Source organism: Aedes albopictus, chromosome 2 (genome assembly GCF_035046485.1).
Source record: "Aedes albopictus strain Foshan chromosome 2, AalbF5, whole genome shotgun sequence".
Classification (NCBI taxonomy): Eukaryota; Metazoa; Arthropoda; class Insecta; order Diptera; family Culicidae; genus Aedes; species Aedes albopictus.
The window spans coordinates 383,033,499-383,048,100 of NC_085137.1; the positions used below are offsets into that span (position 1 = coordinate 383,033,499).

The following is a 14,602-nucleotide window of genomic DNA, read 5'->3' on the forward strand; positions in this document are numbered from 1 at the left end:
TCTTGATAGAAAAGGAGTTTATTTTTGTACCGACTTTCCGAACCCTCTGACCAGAATATGACTGAAATAAGTATTCTGCTTTTTAATTCCGCCCTCAAACGCTTCTCCGTTGACAGATACGCGTATTTCGACTACCACTTGCAGTCTGCCTCAGTGTCAGTTATCAAGTCAGTGAAAAACTCTCACAGAGGAAGACTGCAAGTGGTAGTTGAAATACGTGTATAGTGTATACACATGTCAAAGGATACACTTTATATCACAAGCAGCCGGGCATTGGGATGCAGTTAAGTATTGGTTTCAATATCATGAACACCTTCACTTTCGCTTTGCATCACGACAATTTACACCAGATCCAATCAGTTTTCTTGCTTTTCAATTGGAGTTGGAGCTATGACTAATCTCTAAATCCGCCTAACGTGAAAAGCAGAAAAAATTGAATTATCGATAAGCATGAATTGTTGACATAAGAGTAAATCGAAATTTGTGTCAGCCAAATTAAAAAATCACCCATTTTTTTTTTTGAATTATATACTCTTCAAGAACAATACAAGAATATCACAAAGAATAAAAAAACACATCTTTCAATATTTCTGAGAGTTGTTCTTGGGATTTCTACCAGATTTCCTTCTTGGATTTCCGCAGAAGTTTTTCACGAAATATCATTCAAAGTATCACCCGATATTTCTTCCAGAGGTTTTTCGATATGCTTCCAGAGTTTTTCGCAGGATTCCTCCTCAAGATCCATCCAAAATTATTCAAAGTTCCATTGTATATGCCACTTAGGGCCGATTTCTTCACCCTGGCTTAAGCGTTAAACCAGGTTTAACTATATGGGTAGGGCTGGCTTACCGGTTAAGCCAAGGTGAAGAAATCGGCCCTTAGTGATTATAGGGTATGCGCACAGCAAAAACTAGCCAAAGAAAATCAAGCAGTAATAATGCATTCTAACTTATTCCCAAATTAAAAGCAATTCATCGTAAAAAAGCATTAATTTACTTTAAATCAACATCAAGACATTGTTGATTCGACTTATTATATCTGTTATCTTGAGCTTTGCTCTTGAGTCCTTTAGTAAAGTTTTGCACAGTACCTTCAATCGCTTGTCAAGAAATTTTGTTAAAATCAATCTTATTTTTCAATTGGTGTGAGTTTCGAGCTGTATGCGACATCACGTTTTTTTTTGGAAAAAATGTGGTACAATTTTCACATAGTTTTCTGCATGCAAACGCCTGAGTACTCCTCCATAAGCAGGGCACAAAAATCAATCCATAATATCTGAGCTTTTGAACAAGGGGGCCAGCCATTTTTCCCGACATTCCTCGTAGTGAAAAAGATGATTTGTTGTACATGTATTTTTGAATGCACGTTTTTTCAAACCACAATTTTATATTGTTGACCAAACTATGTATTTCTTGCCAAACTTCGATTGTTTCTTGGTCTTAAATTAATCAGCAACCTTTCCACGTTGTAATGATGTATAGTACCGAATACTTGAAAGCTAAATAAAGTCTGCTGGGACGGTCGTTTTATCGCACATTGTCAGATTTAAGGCACGTTTGTTAAAAAACTTTTAGAGGACTTCTTGTTCCTTTGACTCTATTTCAAACACAATGTCAAAATATCACCCGAAGTAAACATTTTTCGAATCCTTATCAGTAAGCTTTCATTTGTTCCATAGGTTGGCACGATTCGTTGAAAATTGTACAATTTCTATCCAAAATGGGGTGGCTAGATTTTGCAGTGCGCATACCTTAGCATTCCAACACTTTATCTCGGGATTTTAACCGATAGTTTTCCTACATTTTTGTTGGATTTCCTGACGGAATGTTGCAATGCACGTAGCTGCTCCCAGAATTCCATCAGGTTTTTAGAGTTCCTCCTTGGATGTCCTTGATATTTCCTCTCGGGATAACTCTTAGAACTTTTTTTTACTGAGAAGCCTCATTATTTTCTCAGGTTTTTTTTTTCGAATTTCTTGTGTGTGTTTCTCGCAAATCACTTGGATTCAATAGAATATTTCGACAAGAATTTCTTAAAGAGAAATTTCATAAGTTGTCTAATACATTCTGAGGAAAACCCGTGGAAAAATCCCTGTAAGAGCTCTGGGAGTACTTATTAAGGAAATCCTCAAAGGAGAATCCAGAATTTCGGGATAATTTCCGGTAAAGATTCCGGGAAGATGTCTCAGGTAAATCACTGCAAGAAATCCGGTATAAATACGAGCATCAGATTGGCTTTGATAGAAATCACGGAAAGAATTCAAAGAGAAATATAAGCAATAGCTCCTGTAGAAATTTCAGAAGGAACTCCGGAAAAAATCATTGGAGAAAGTCCAAGGTAAATTCTGCTATTCTGCTATTATCAACGCATCCCCTGGCTTTCGCCCATCTGCGTTGTCTTTTCACTAGGCAATACATCTACCAATTGATGTTTATGGGCTTGCCGGACCAAGTCATGTAGCTAAGCCAAACACCCCACCTGCAACTGTTGGGTAGGCACCGGGACAATGGCCCACTGGTCTTTTACAGCTAGTTGTAGGTGCATGTGTGCGTGTAAGTATTGGTGTATGTGTGTTAGTGTTGGTGTATTGTAGGCGCCAACTCGTTCTAATCCACTCTGATTGCTAACACCCTATTGAACCATTACCCTTAAATCTGGTAATCTATGAAATAGAATGAGTTAAGCGCCTGTCAGTTAGTCAGTTAATCAAACAAGGAATATTAGTATTAGAGCGAAGATACAATGAAGCAACGCCCCGAACCTCGGGAGCACAAACCCCAAGAACCAAATGACAGGCTGCGCGAACAGTCGATCGACTGGCCACCACCAGTGAATAACCAATCGAGCAAACCCTCCAGCACAAACCGCCACCAGCTCTCCCAACCTGCGCTCAACAAATCCGAGGCACAGCCCAGCCATAGCTTCACCTTAAAACTAAAATGTAGATTGCAGAGCACAATACTTCCCAAGTAACCACGCAGCTTGGGCCGCAAATCACGCACAACACGTTACAAATAAGACAAAAACTACCCCGCCCGTACAACCGAAACCGATCTAGGGTAGAGAAGGATCTCTTTCCACTCCAACCCGGACTCAACTGCACCCACAAGGTAGCGCACCCCACACACACTGCACTCATGCATCCATCACGACCCGAGCCGCACGGTCACCTAAGTTGCTTCTCACCCTGGGTTGACCTCACCCAACCCGTAACGCAGAGTTTAAATCCCTCTCTTGCATTACAAAGCAGTCCCTCTTCCCAAAGTCTGTGCGTGGTATAAATGAGATTATAAAGCTGAAGGAATCGCCACCAACACAACCGCCAACAATGAGCACTCAATGATGTCGGCAGAATCAATGACGACCCCCTCAGTCCCAAACCCAATTATCCTACACTACCCAAGTAACCACAATGCTGAAGCCGTACGCACTGCACGTACGAAGTACATACAGACCTACCCGCACCGCCTAAACAAACCACCTCGGCCGAACACAAGCGAAAAGCGGCTCCACCACTGTTGAACCACGACTATACCAGTAGGTATAATCGCAATTAAGTAATAGTAGATCCATTTCCCGGTCCTACTCAGCCCTAACGATTCATAGCAATGCTTGTCAATATATGCACCCCACACACGCAACCCACAACCCAACAGTATGGTCACTTGAGTATCCCTGGGATTTTGATTACATGATGGTCAGGGATCACAGCCATCAAAACGTTCCACACTTTACCAGGGCTTGCGACCTGTAACCATGATGATTTCCGCTATGGGAAACCATGATGGCTAGCGGTGTTAGAAAGTCCAAGGTAAATGTAGAAAAACTCTGAGAAACATCCCAGGACCAACACCGGAAGGAATCTTTTGCGAGAAGTTCCAGGAGAAACTCCCAAAGAAATCTCAGGTAAAATTTCAAAATAAACCTCGCGAGAACCTTTAAGAAATATTCCAGCTGAAACTCCTGTGGAAAACCAGGAAGGTCCTCTAGAAGAAAGTTTACAGAAACGTCTTGAAGATTTTACAAGGAAAACTTTGAAAGAAACAGAAGAAACTCCTGCAGAAAATTCATGAAAACTCCTTGAGAAAGCCTTGGAAGAATATTAGTAAAACTCCCAGGAATAGCTCCTGTAGCAGCACTGAGAAAAATTCTGGGAAGATCACCTGGGGAAGTTCCAAGAGAAACACCGCAAAGAATCACATAAAATTTCCAAGAGGAATACCGAGAGAAATGTTAGAAGAAATTCGACAACTTCTAGAATTTATCCCGCCAGATTTTTTTTTTTAATTCTGTTAGAATCCTATGGAATTTTCTTTGAGAAAAACGCAGAAAAAACTGCGAGAAAATTCCCACGAAAGGCTCTGGACCGAGAAGAAATTCGTGAAAAGCTCCAGGAGAAATCGGTCGGAAATCATGAGTACTGGAAAACATGTGAAGGAACTTTGTGAGGCATTTCATGGGGTATTTCCTAATAAAGTTTCAGAAAAAAATCCTAGTAGCGGAATTTCTGGAAAAATCCTAGTAGCGGAATTTCTGTATGGATTTTAACTTCCAGGTTCATCCACGTCCACGTGGAATTTGCAGCACCTTATCGGAATCGTCGGCTTGTCGGAAATATCGGCTAGGTTGAGGAGCCCTCCTTGTGTGCCACGATTATTCAGATCATGTCCAAAAGAAGAAAACACTAAATCACGAAAACAATTATATTCATACCAACAATTAAGTAATCTCTATGAACTCTTCTTTTGAGTAGATCTAAGTACGGGTAGTAAAGTTCACCACTTTTTACTCATACGACCCAATGTTTTATTTTTTATCGGAGTACTCAAGATATTTCCTGAGTATTCCAGGTTTTCCCCTGTCAAATAAAATTCCCTGAGAATTCCCGGTTTTCCAGGTTTTTTCAGGTAACAGATGCCCTGTAAATATGCTTTATAAGTGAACGAAGCTTCGTAAGAGAAAACTAGAATGCCGCAATAACTGCAGTAATACTTCAAACTTCATTGATCACAATGGATCTTTTGGCAAATCTATTCAATAAACTTGTCGTTTTGTTCACATGCTAGTCAAACAAAGTTATGTTTTAGTATCGCTTAAACTTACCTCGAAAAATAGTAATCGAGCTGCGTCTGTAGCTGCTGCTTCAGCTGCTCTAAAGGCATACCGTTGTTTTCGGTACTACTAGTATCACTGGTGCTGGTGGTGGCGTTGGCGGTAGGAGCGGCAGGGCCACCAATACCGCCGCTATTGTTGACAATGCCAGCAGCAACGGGACCACCTGCGCCGCCGCTGCCCATTGTTGTCTGTGTGCTGCTGCTGCTAACATTACTGCTAATGTTGTTATTAACGTTACTGTTGCTGGCAGTTATACTGCTCTGCTGATTGCTGCTAGTGTTGATGTTGTTATTGTTTGTGGTAACCGTAGACGAGGAAGTGAGGGCAGCAGCACTGTTGCTGTCCACGTAGTAGTCACCAGCTGCCGGTTCGTTCGATAGCATCACGTTGCTACTGTTACTACTGATATTGTTTGTGTTGTTATTGTTGGTGCTGTTGCTCTGGTTAGTGACGGTGCCACCATTCATGACGGCGTAATCGTTAGGAACGGCCACCGCCGCGGGGACAACTGTCGTCGGGGTCAAGGTAAGGTGTGCCGTCTGTGAAGGATGTGCCCCAACCAAGGTTAGCCCGGCCATCCCACCGGTGATGATGGCTTCAGCACCCGCTGGATAAACGGCGGCAGTTGTGGGCATTTTTCCGGCATCCCCATTCATTAACACGTAACCTCCTGCGAAAGAGAAAGGAAAAACACGAAATTAGACAAGGTAAGCAGTGTGGTATGATTAATCTAAGTTGTGTTGGAAGTTGGAGTTCCGATTAAAACTCTGGTGTTTCACAGAAATTCAGCACTGATGATGTCAATTTGACAATTTTTATTGAAACTGCAGCGAGATTTTATGGTGGAAACTGGTGAATTATGTAATTCTGTAATCTAATGCCTGTACCTAATAGAATTGCTTACGGTATTTCAGTATATGTACACGCCCTAAATACTTTTCGGGTGCCTCATTTTAGTTCTTCCTCTCCTAAAGAACTATTTTTGGGATTCCTGCTGGGATTCCTTTCGATAGTTCTCTTAAAATTTTCCCCGGAGTTCTTACAAGGAATTAGCAGTAATTCTCCTGTGAAATTACTATCGGTATTTGTCTAGTTCCTTTCTATGTCCTGGACTAAACTCCGGTATACCTGCGGCGACTTTTGCAGGTTCTCAAATTATTCAGCATGATTTTTTTTCTACGAAATTCTCCTCGAATTCGTTTTAGTTGAGTTTTCTCCCGCACTCTTCCGGAGGTTTCTCCTAGAATTTCTCCAGAGTTTCCTGAACGTGTGCTTCTCAGTATGTATCAGAGAAAATTACAGAAAATTATTATAAATGTTGGAAAAAAAAATTCTCACTTCTGAATTTTGAGAGGAACGTAGGGAGAAATCCCGGTAGGACCTTTCATAGGAATCCCGAGAGGAACCTCTGGGAGAAACCCGTACGAAATTCCGGAAAGAACTATCGGAGAGATCCCGCAAGGAACTCCTGGAGAAATTCCAGAACAAAAACTCTGAAAGGAATCGCTGGAAAACCTGCGGGAGATATTCCGAGAGGTTTGAATTTGAGAAATTCATGAAGCGAAGAAATCATGGAAGGAACTTGAAGCAAAAAAAAAACTCCGTAAAACCTCTGAGCGAAATCCTGGGAAGAACCCTGAAAGATTTTCTCGGTGATAGATTTGACGAGTCAATAATTATGTGTAAAAAATCCCAATCACGATATTTGAGAATACGTCTGTTTACCAACACTGAAAACGTGTAGTAAACTCTATGAACTTCAGAATAGATATTACAAGTAGCAAAATTCGCTACAAACATATCTGCCGCCAAATTGCATCGCATCGCACAATCCAAAAGTTTGAGAAATTATGAACTGTTTACACTAGATATCAATCTGTTGAAAAATCAACTCCAAGCTCAATTAGCAAACTAATTAATCTCAAAAACAGTGCACGCACTGACCCATGCGAAGCTCGGCTCTCATATACCTTGGCACGAAAAGAGATATGGATTTCTGACGCGTCCGAAGTTAGTGTGCCTCCCCAATAAGCTTTTAACTGAAGTAATTTCTCATGCAGCACGCTATCATTCCACTGTCTAGTGCCCATCTCTATTTCAGCTCAGTACTCGCTCAGTACAACGTAGGTATAGGTACAGCTGCCAGCCGCATGGGCAAGTGCTATCGGTCAAACGACAGCCGCCACATGGTTGTGGCTATATTGCTTCTGCTTGAACAGTTTCCCCCCTTTACCCCATTGCCACGAAAGGGTATCTTCGGCACGGTGTAGATGGTAGGTAGGTAACTTGCAGTGAGTCAGCTGGCGCGTGAAAACCGGAAATGACATTTGAACAGTAACACCGACCCAAAGCCACCAGCCAGGGCAGCCGTCGCACCACGCGGCATGCCGTCCACCACCATTCATCGTCGTCGCGGGTTTCGGTGCAAGGTGGGTACCGTATAGTATCCAGTAAGCGGTCAAGTTATGTAGGTATGTTTGCCCCAAGACGCGCATGACGAGCACCGAAAACAAACGAAATAGAGATAGTGGATCTGATGGCGCTGGAGATGATTGGGCAGATGTGAAACTTGAGGAGAGAAGTATTTCAGTACGAGATTACATAAATTGCTCAGTGAACTTTTTTTTTTCATTTATAATTTATTGAGGTTGTTTAAGAATCCAGATAGTCGCAGGGGTAAACGGGCGGATAGTCAGCAAGACCATGCTAAGTGTGACGGGTTCGAATCCCAGTTGATCCAGAAACTTATCGTGATTCATAACGCCTAATTCAAAATAAAATTACCTGAGTTTTTCAAGTTTTATTTCCAGGGGAAATTTTGAAAATTTATAATTTAAAAATAACCCAAATTTTCTTAAAATTATATAATTTTTCGAAACTATAGAAGAATATACTCAAAAATTAAGTAAACTTCTTTGAAATTTCCTATTATTTCCTCTCAGGATTACTCTTAGAATTTTTTCCGTGATGTTTTTATTTTTTAGTTCCTGTTGAAATTTCTTCGATAAGATAATTTTCGGTAAAGATTCCGAGAAGAGTTCTGGGAATAATGCAAAAAAATCTGTGAAGAAATGCAAGAAATCCGGTACATTTACGAGGAACAATCTACCTCTGAAGGAAAAAAAAAACTTAGAGAAAGCCCAGGGTAGATTCAGAAAAGCAAACAGACACCCCAGGACAAACATCGGAAGGAATCTTCTGCGAGAAATTCCAGGAGAAACTCCAAGAAAAATCTCAGGTAAAACTTCAAAATAAACCCCGCGAGAACCTAAGAGAAATATCCCAACTGAAACTCCTGTAGAAAACCATGAAGGAACTTTAGAAGAAAGCTCACATAAATTTCTTGAGGATATTACAGGAAAAACTGTGGAAGAAATCTCGGAAGGAACTCCTGCAGCAAATTCGTAGAAACCTACTTAACCCTTTGAAGCCGGAATTCCAAGCGTTATTATGGAACTTTTTCTACGTTTTTCTGATGTGTTGGTGCTCAACAGGCTTGACAGAAACTCCCTCGCGAGAAAATGAGGAAGCGATTTCGGCGATTTTCTGAGGAGTGAAAATAAAACTCAGAAATCACAACGCAAATCCTCAATAGCACCGAGCGCGAGCTTGCTGCGCAGCGAGGAGTTCGTCCAAAACTCATAATTGCTTGTTGTGTTTCTCACGTCCACTCACACTCAAAAAGCTCTCGCGAGTTCCACTCCCATACAAAGGAAGACTCTCGAGGCGAAAATCGCACTCAAAAACCCGAAATAATCATCGGCTCTTTTTTCGTTCCCCTCTTCCTCGCTCAGTTTTTATTGCCTCTCTGTTTGGGGTTCGTTCGCTCCCTCGCGACGAGGCAAAAGCAAAACACCGCTCTAGAGTATGTTGCAAAACTCTTTTGATTTCGAGGAGGATTATCAAGCCTGGTGCTCAATAGCATAAAAGGCTGGAATATCATGCAGAATATTTTTTCTGGATATCCTAGGTCATCCAAACTATTCTTGAGCTTAAATCCTAAAGTCTACGGAAGCGGTAACTTCTTTCAGTATGCAAAGCTACGATTTGTAATCTATCATGTAAGTCTTATGAAAGGTTAATAGACTGTATCAGATCAGTCGGGATGTCCTAGGTCATCCAAACTGTTCTTGAGTATAGATCCCAAAGACTACGGGGGTAACGGTAACTTCTCTCATTATACAAAGCTACTATTTGTAATCTATCATGTCCAGTGAGTCTTCTGAAAATTCAATAGACAGTATCAGACCTCTTGGGATATCCTAGGTCATCCAATCTGTTCTTGAGTTTAGATCCTAAAGTCTACGGGTGTAACGGTAACTTCTTTCGTTATACAAAGCTACTGTTTGTAATCTATCATGCAGTGGCGACGCGTAACTTTTTTTTACCTGTACACCGACCCTTAACCCTTTATAAGGCAGTGACAACTATATTGCCACCTTATACACATATTTTTTTCTGTTCGTTTAGAAAATTTTTACAACTTCTGTTTTAACTGTTGGATACATTAGGCCTTTGTGAACACTCATGATTTTTTTGAGCCATAACAAATATGAATGGGCTTTTTAGAACAAAATGTCTCTCCAAAAACTGCCATTTTTTAGAGTATGAAGGTTTATAAGCTCGAAATTCTGTTATGGTGAGCGAATTGAAAATCGAATGACGGGGAATGAAAGGCCTATGTTCCTTTTACTTGTGGACAAAATTTCAACTTGATTGCTTCATTACTTTTAGAAACTCGCCCTTTTGAAAAAATGTACTATAATAAATGGACATGTACTAAAATTGCCATATCGTCCAAAATAATTGACCAATCGAGTTCAAATCCACACAAGTAACTCATGAATATTAGGGCAATAACCTGTCAAAAAATCAGCATGATTGATTAACGCATCACAAAATAACAACATTTTAAACTTGGTTGACAAAAAGTTCAAATTGGGACCTTTTTTTTATACAAATTCGACCATCGAAATTTTTGAAAAAAAAAACGTTTTTGTTCATTACACCACATGTAATTAATATGCCAAAGTAGAACGAGTGGATTCCGTGCCTGGTTCTCTCGGCCTTATAAAGGGTTAAACTTGCAATTGCAGGGCATTAATGAATAAAATCAAATGAGTGAAAGCAGCTATTCTCGTTATTTTCTAATTATTACAAGCAAATTTGTTAAAAAAAAAATCAACAATTTATACTTGGTGAACAGGTAGATTTGAGGTTAGGGAATCGCCACTGCTATCATGTCCAGTAAGTCTTCTACAAATTCAATAGACAGTATCAGATCTGTTGGGATATCCTAGGTCATCCAAACCGTTCTTGAGATTACACTTTAAAGTCTACGGGTGTAACGGTAGCAACGATTTGTAATCTATCATGTTCAATAAATCTTCTGATTGTTCAATGGACATTATAAGGTCAGCCGGAGCCATCCAAAGTATTCTGATGTGTAATATCTAGCATCTGGATCAATTGAAGTTTCTGTTTTGGCTATATAGAGTCATGTTTCATAATCTGTTATACTTACTGGAGCTCACAGAATACAACCAGAGACTAAGTTATAGCTAAATTATCAAAAAAAAATATTGTGTAACATTACTATCTTAAACGAAATCGCCTCATGTCACACTGGTTGTTTTTATCAACTATGCTTCATAACAGTAAGGAAGCCCATAATATCCCAAAAATATAATAAGCGTTGTGAACCTCCAACTACTTTGATAAGTACAGTGGATTATGTAACACTACTTAACGTAGTGGTAAAAGCTATTATCACTAGTGTAGACCTATGCTCTCCGGAGTAGTGTTGTTGATCTGGAATATCTCAAAACTATCTTGAAATAACTCATGATATACCAGGGGGATTGCAGATTTATTTATTTATTTATTTATAAGTTCTCATCAACAGATAAGTATTGTCCCAATGATGGTATTAAAAAAAAAAGATTACAGTTTAAAGTTTATTATAAGAATAACTACTGTAACTATCAAGAGCTGAACTTCAGGATAGTTTGAACGACTCTCTTAAAGGTTCATAATTATATACAGTAGACTTCAAGTTGGTTCAGCCACCGCGAATGATTATGAAACGTTACTCACTATGTCAGATATAGCTGATATTACAAGTGTAATCCTGAAGTTCTGAATTCCAAGATAGTTTGGCTGACCCGGAACATTCCCATAGTGTCATTTGAGATTTCAAGAGCTTCACGAATCTCAGCAGATTATGCTATGCTATTATTTATGGTGAAAACACATAAAGTTATTCTTGAAGATTTAAAGGACTTCATTATAGAACAGTTTGGACGAACCTGAATGTCCCAAAGGTTTATAATAAACAAGTAGACTTCAGATTGCTCCAGTAACTGCGGTTGATTATGCGACGTTACTCAGTACAACAGATATGGCTCTTATTACGAGTGTATACCTGAAGTTCTGAACTCCAAGACAGTTTGGTTGACCTGGAATATCCCTGTAGTGTCTCTAAATGGCATTTGAGATTTCAAGAGCTTCGCGGATCCCAGCAGATTATGCAATACTATTATTTATGACGAAAACACATTAAGTTATTCTTGTATATTTGAAGGACTTCATTATGGACTAGTTTGGACGATCCTTCAGATTACTCCAGTAACTGCGGTTGATTATGCGACGTTACTCACTATAACAGATATGGCCCTTATTACGAGTGTATATCTGAAGTTCTGAACTCCAAGATAGTTTGGCTGATCTGGAATATCCCTATAGTTCTATAAATGACATTGTAAATGTCAAGAGCTTCTCTAATCCCAATAGGTTATGCAATAGGCCTTTTCATGTGACAGATCCGTGCATGCATTTGTTTACAAAGCTTGAACAACAGCTGCTAACAAAAACGTGTCATCTTCATAGAAGAACTGTCAAACGCCCGAACAATCAGCTGATTTAAGACGTCAAATGAAAAGGCCCATGCTGTTATTTGTGGCGAAAATACATAAAATTATTCTTGTAGGTTTGAAGGACTTAACTATAGGACAGTTTGAAACACCTAGGACAACCCAGAATATAAAAGACCTTTTTGATATTCTTGATAAAGCTTAAATGAAAACATATAAACGTAACCCACATCCAAGTTCAGCTTTTCAATCAACCGGTATGTCAATTATTTCGTTTTCAGCATGGTGTTCAGGACATTCTAGGTCAATGTTTCCCATACTTTTAGGAGGTATCACCCCCTTGGAGCTTGAGAAAAACATTTTCACCCCCCTAAGTGAGGTTTAATTTTTCTATGATAAAAGGCAGAAAATTTGCTTAGCGAAGCCCTTAAAAGCCCACTATTTATTTGACACTTCTGTGGCAAAACTGATGTATCTTAATTAGTATCTCTCTCATTTTGATTGAGTTATTAAAAACTGCATTATTGCATGTAAAAACAATATGGTACACCAGAGCAAGTTGAAACGAGTGGGGCAAGATGAAACGCGAAGTTATGAAAAGGATTTTAGTATAATTAGGAAAATTTTCCTTTGTCTAGAAATAGTATGATTCAAAAACTGTGTGTTACGGCAGCTTGCATTTTGTATAGGAACTTTCAATCTTAAGGGGGCATACTGAATCGTGTTTTAATATGAGACGTTTTAACTTTAATGTTCCTTCGAATGAAAGTAATCAGTTTCGTACCTTTTAATTCCGCCCTAATTGCTTATCCTTTGACAGATACGCGTATTTCGACTACCACTTATGTAATCTTCCTCAATGTCAGTTATCCGCTGGTACGAAACTGATTACATTACATTCGAAGAGGGCATTCTGCTTAGAGGGTTCGAAAAGTCGGTACAAGATTTAATGTTCCTGTTGGGGAAGGGTCTACACACTACACATGTCTTCTAGTTGATCATTGCCCGAAATTACTTGAATGTTGGCCATCATCATAATCAGACTGATGAGATCTCATGATGCTCCATTACGCCAGATCATTAAAAATGTGGGGTTAATATTTACAAGTTAAAATGGGACATGTAACAAAAAAAAACTTCTAACAGGGACTGGAAAAGATTGGCCCATGGCCGGAGTCCCGTGGAGACGGATGCTTCATTCCGAGTAGATTCAATGGGGCGAATCGTATCCTGCCAAGCATACTAGTAAGTATATTGATATTCTCTTAACGAGTCTATAATGCTCTCAATTTCCCTATTTGAGAGACATTCGATAATAATCATAATAACCGATACCGTATCGGGACACCTTTGCCAATTAGCACATTATCACCTTCAGCACCAAGATTCATTCTACGACAAGACCATGTTTGTCTTCGAGCTATTACTATGATAATCAGGAAACACAATTTGCCATTGATTCGTAACAGTGAGGTCCAAGAGACAGTCCTATCCCTGTTCTATCTGTTCAACGCTCCGGTCCTCTGGAAAACAGAGGTGCGAAAATTACTTTACGAATAGCATGGGAAGCTAATTATTCCTATTTTAACCTATTTAGCCATCACGTGCAGTTACCACCGTTTCGTAACATCTTCCTCGGTACATGTGTATAGTATTGCGTGCAGCATATTTTCCCGAAGCAATGGATATGATATGCCTTGTGGCCCTGGTTCACTACCATGCTCGGTTTGCTTCATTGAACGACACTTCTCGGGTACAACACACCGGTTCACGTTAGTATGTATAGGTAGAGCAACTTGACTGCGATGCGAGTGGTTGCTGCAGTAAATCATCTGGTTGTGTACGACGACATCCGAACAGCTCTAGCTAACAAAGCGAAACCAGCAACCGACATTGCAGAACCATTTGCTAAATGCAAAAGTGTCCTCCGCTGACTGCCACGGGGAGCTACAGTCAATCGATTTTGTGTCGCGGCACATTCCGAGAAATGTCAAGCAACATTTCACACGACCACCATAGCAGACGGACGGGCAACCGACGATGAGCGACGGGTAGCCGGGGAAGAGCACATGTTCACTGTTGCTCTCGACGCGGTCTCTGTGTGTCTTACGAACGATGAGTGGCTTCCCCATGATGATGAAAGCCGGATTCTGCTAGTTTTATCTGATGTCGGCAGTATGGTTCGTAGGTTCGGTGCAATCCTAAATGCAGCCCTGATCAGTTGTCTACTAAACGACTGAACTTCCAGATAATATCATCCAACTTGGTTTGTTTACTCGCAAATAGATCTCGTGATGGCTGTGTGGCTGGTTGGTGATGTGCTAGCTGTTGCAGTTCAAGAGTAACAACCAAACACGATTAGAGGACCCAGAAAGCACAAACACCGTTCGTCATGTTGCTCTCTGCAACAATGTTGCAGCAGCCGTGTTGTCTCCAACATCTCAGTTTGGTAAATTGGCGTTGGAGCAGGCGGCAGGTACCCGCTTTTTTCCCTGTCAAACAAGAAAAACAAGGATTGCAATGCAATACTATTGAAAATCTAATCAAGCTTGTTTTGTTTTTGGAATGGGTTGCTGTACAATTCGCATTTATGGTTAAATGATAACGCTGCATAT

The 14,602-nt window shown here is 40.1% G+C and overlaps 1 protein-coding gene across 10 annotated transcripts in view; it reads right to left on the reverse strand.

The window, feature by feature from the left end:
- The window catches only part of LOC109403224 (la-related protein Larp4B), a 153,392-nt gene that overhangs the window by 44,188 nt on the left and 94,602 nt on the right, over positions 1 to 14,602 (reverse strand). For all 10 annotated transcript variants that reach the window (XM_062853126.1, XM_062853125.1, XM_062853124.1 and 7 more), the window contains one exon: positions 5,104 to 5,785. In XM_062853126.1, coding sequence (XP_062709110.1) covers positions 5,104 to 5,785 — 682 coding nt within the window. The remainder of the gene's footprint in view (positions 1 to 5,103; positions 5,786 to 14,602) is intronic.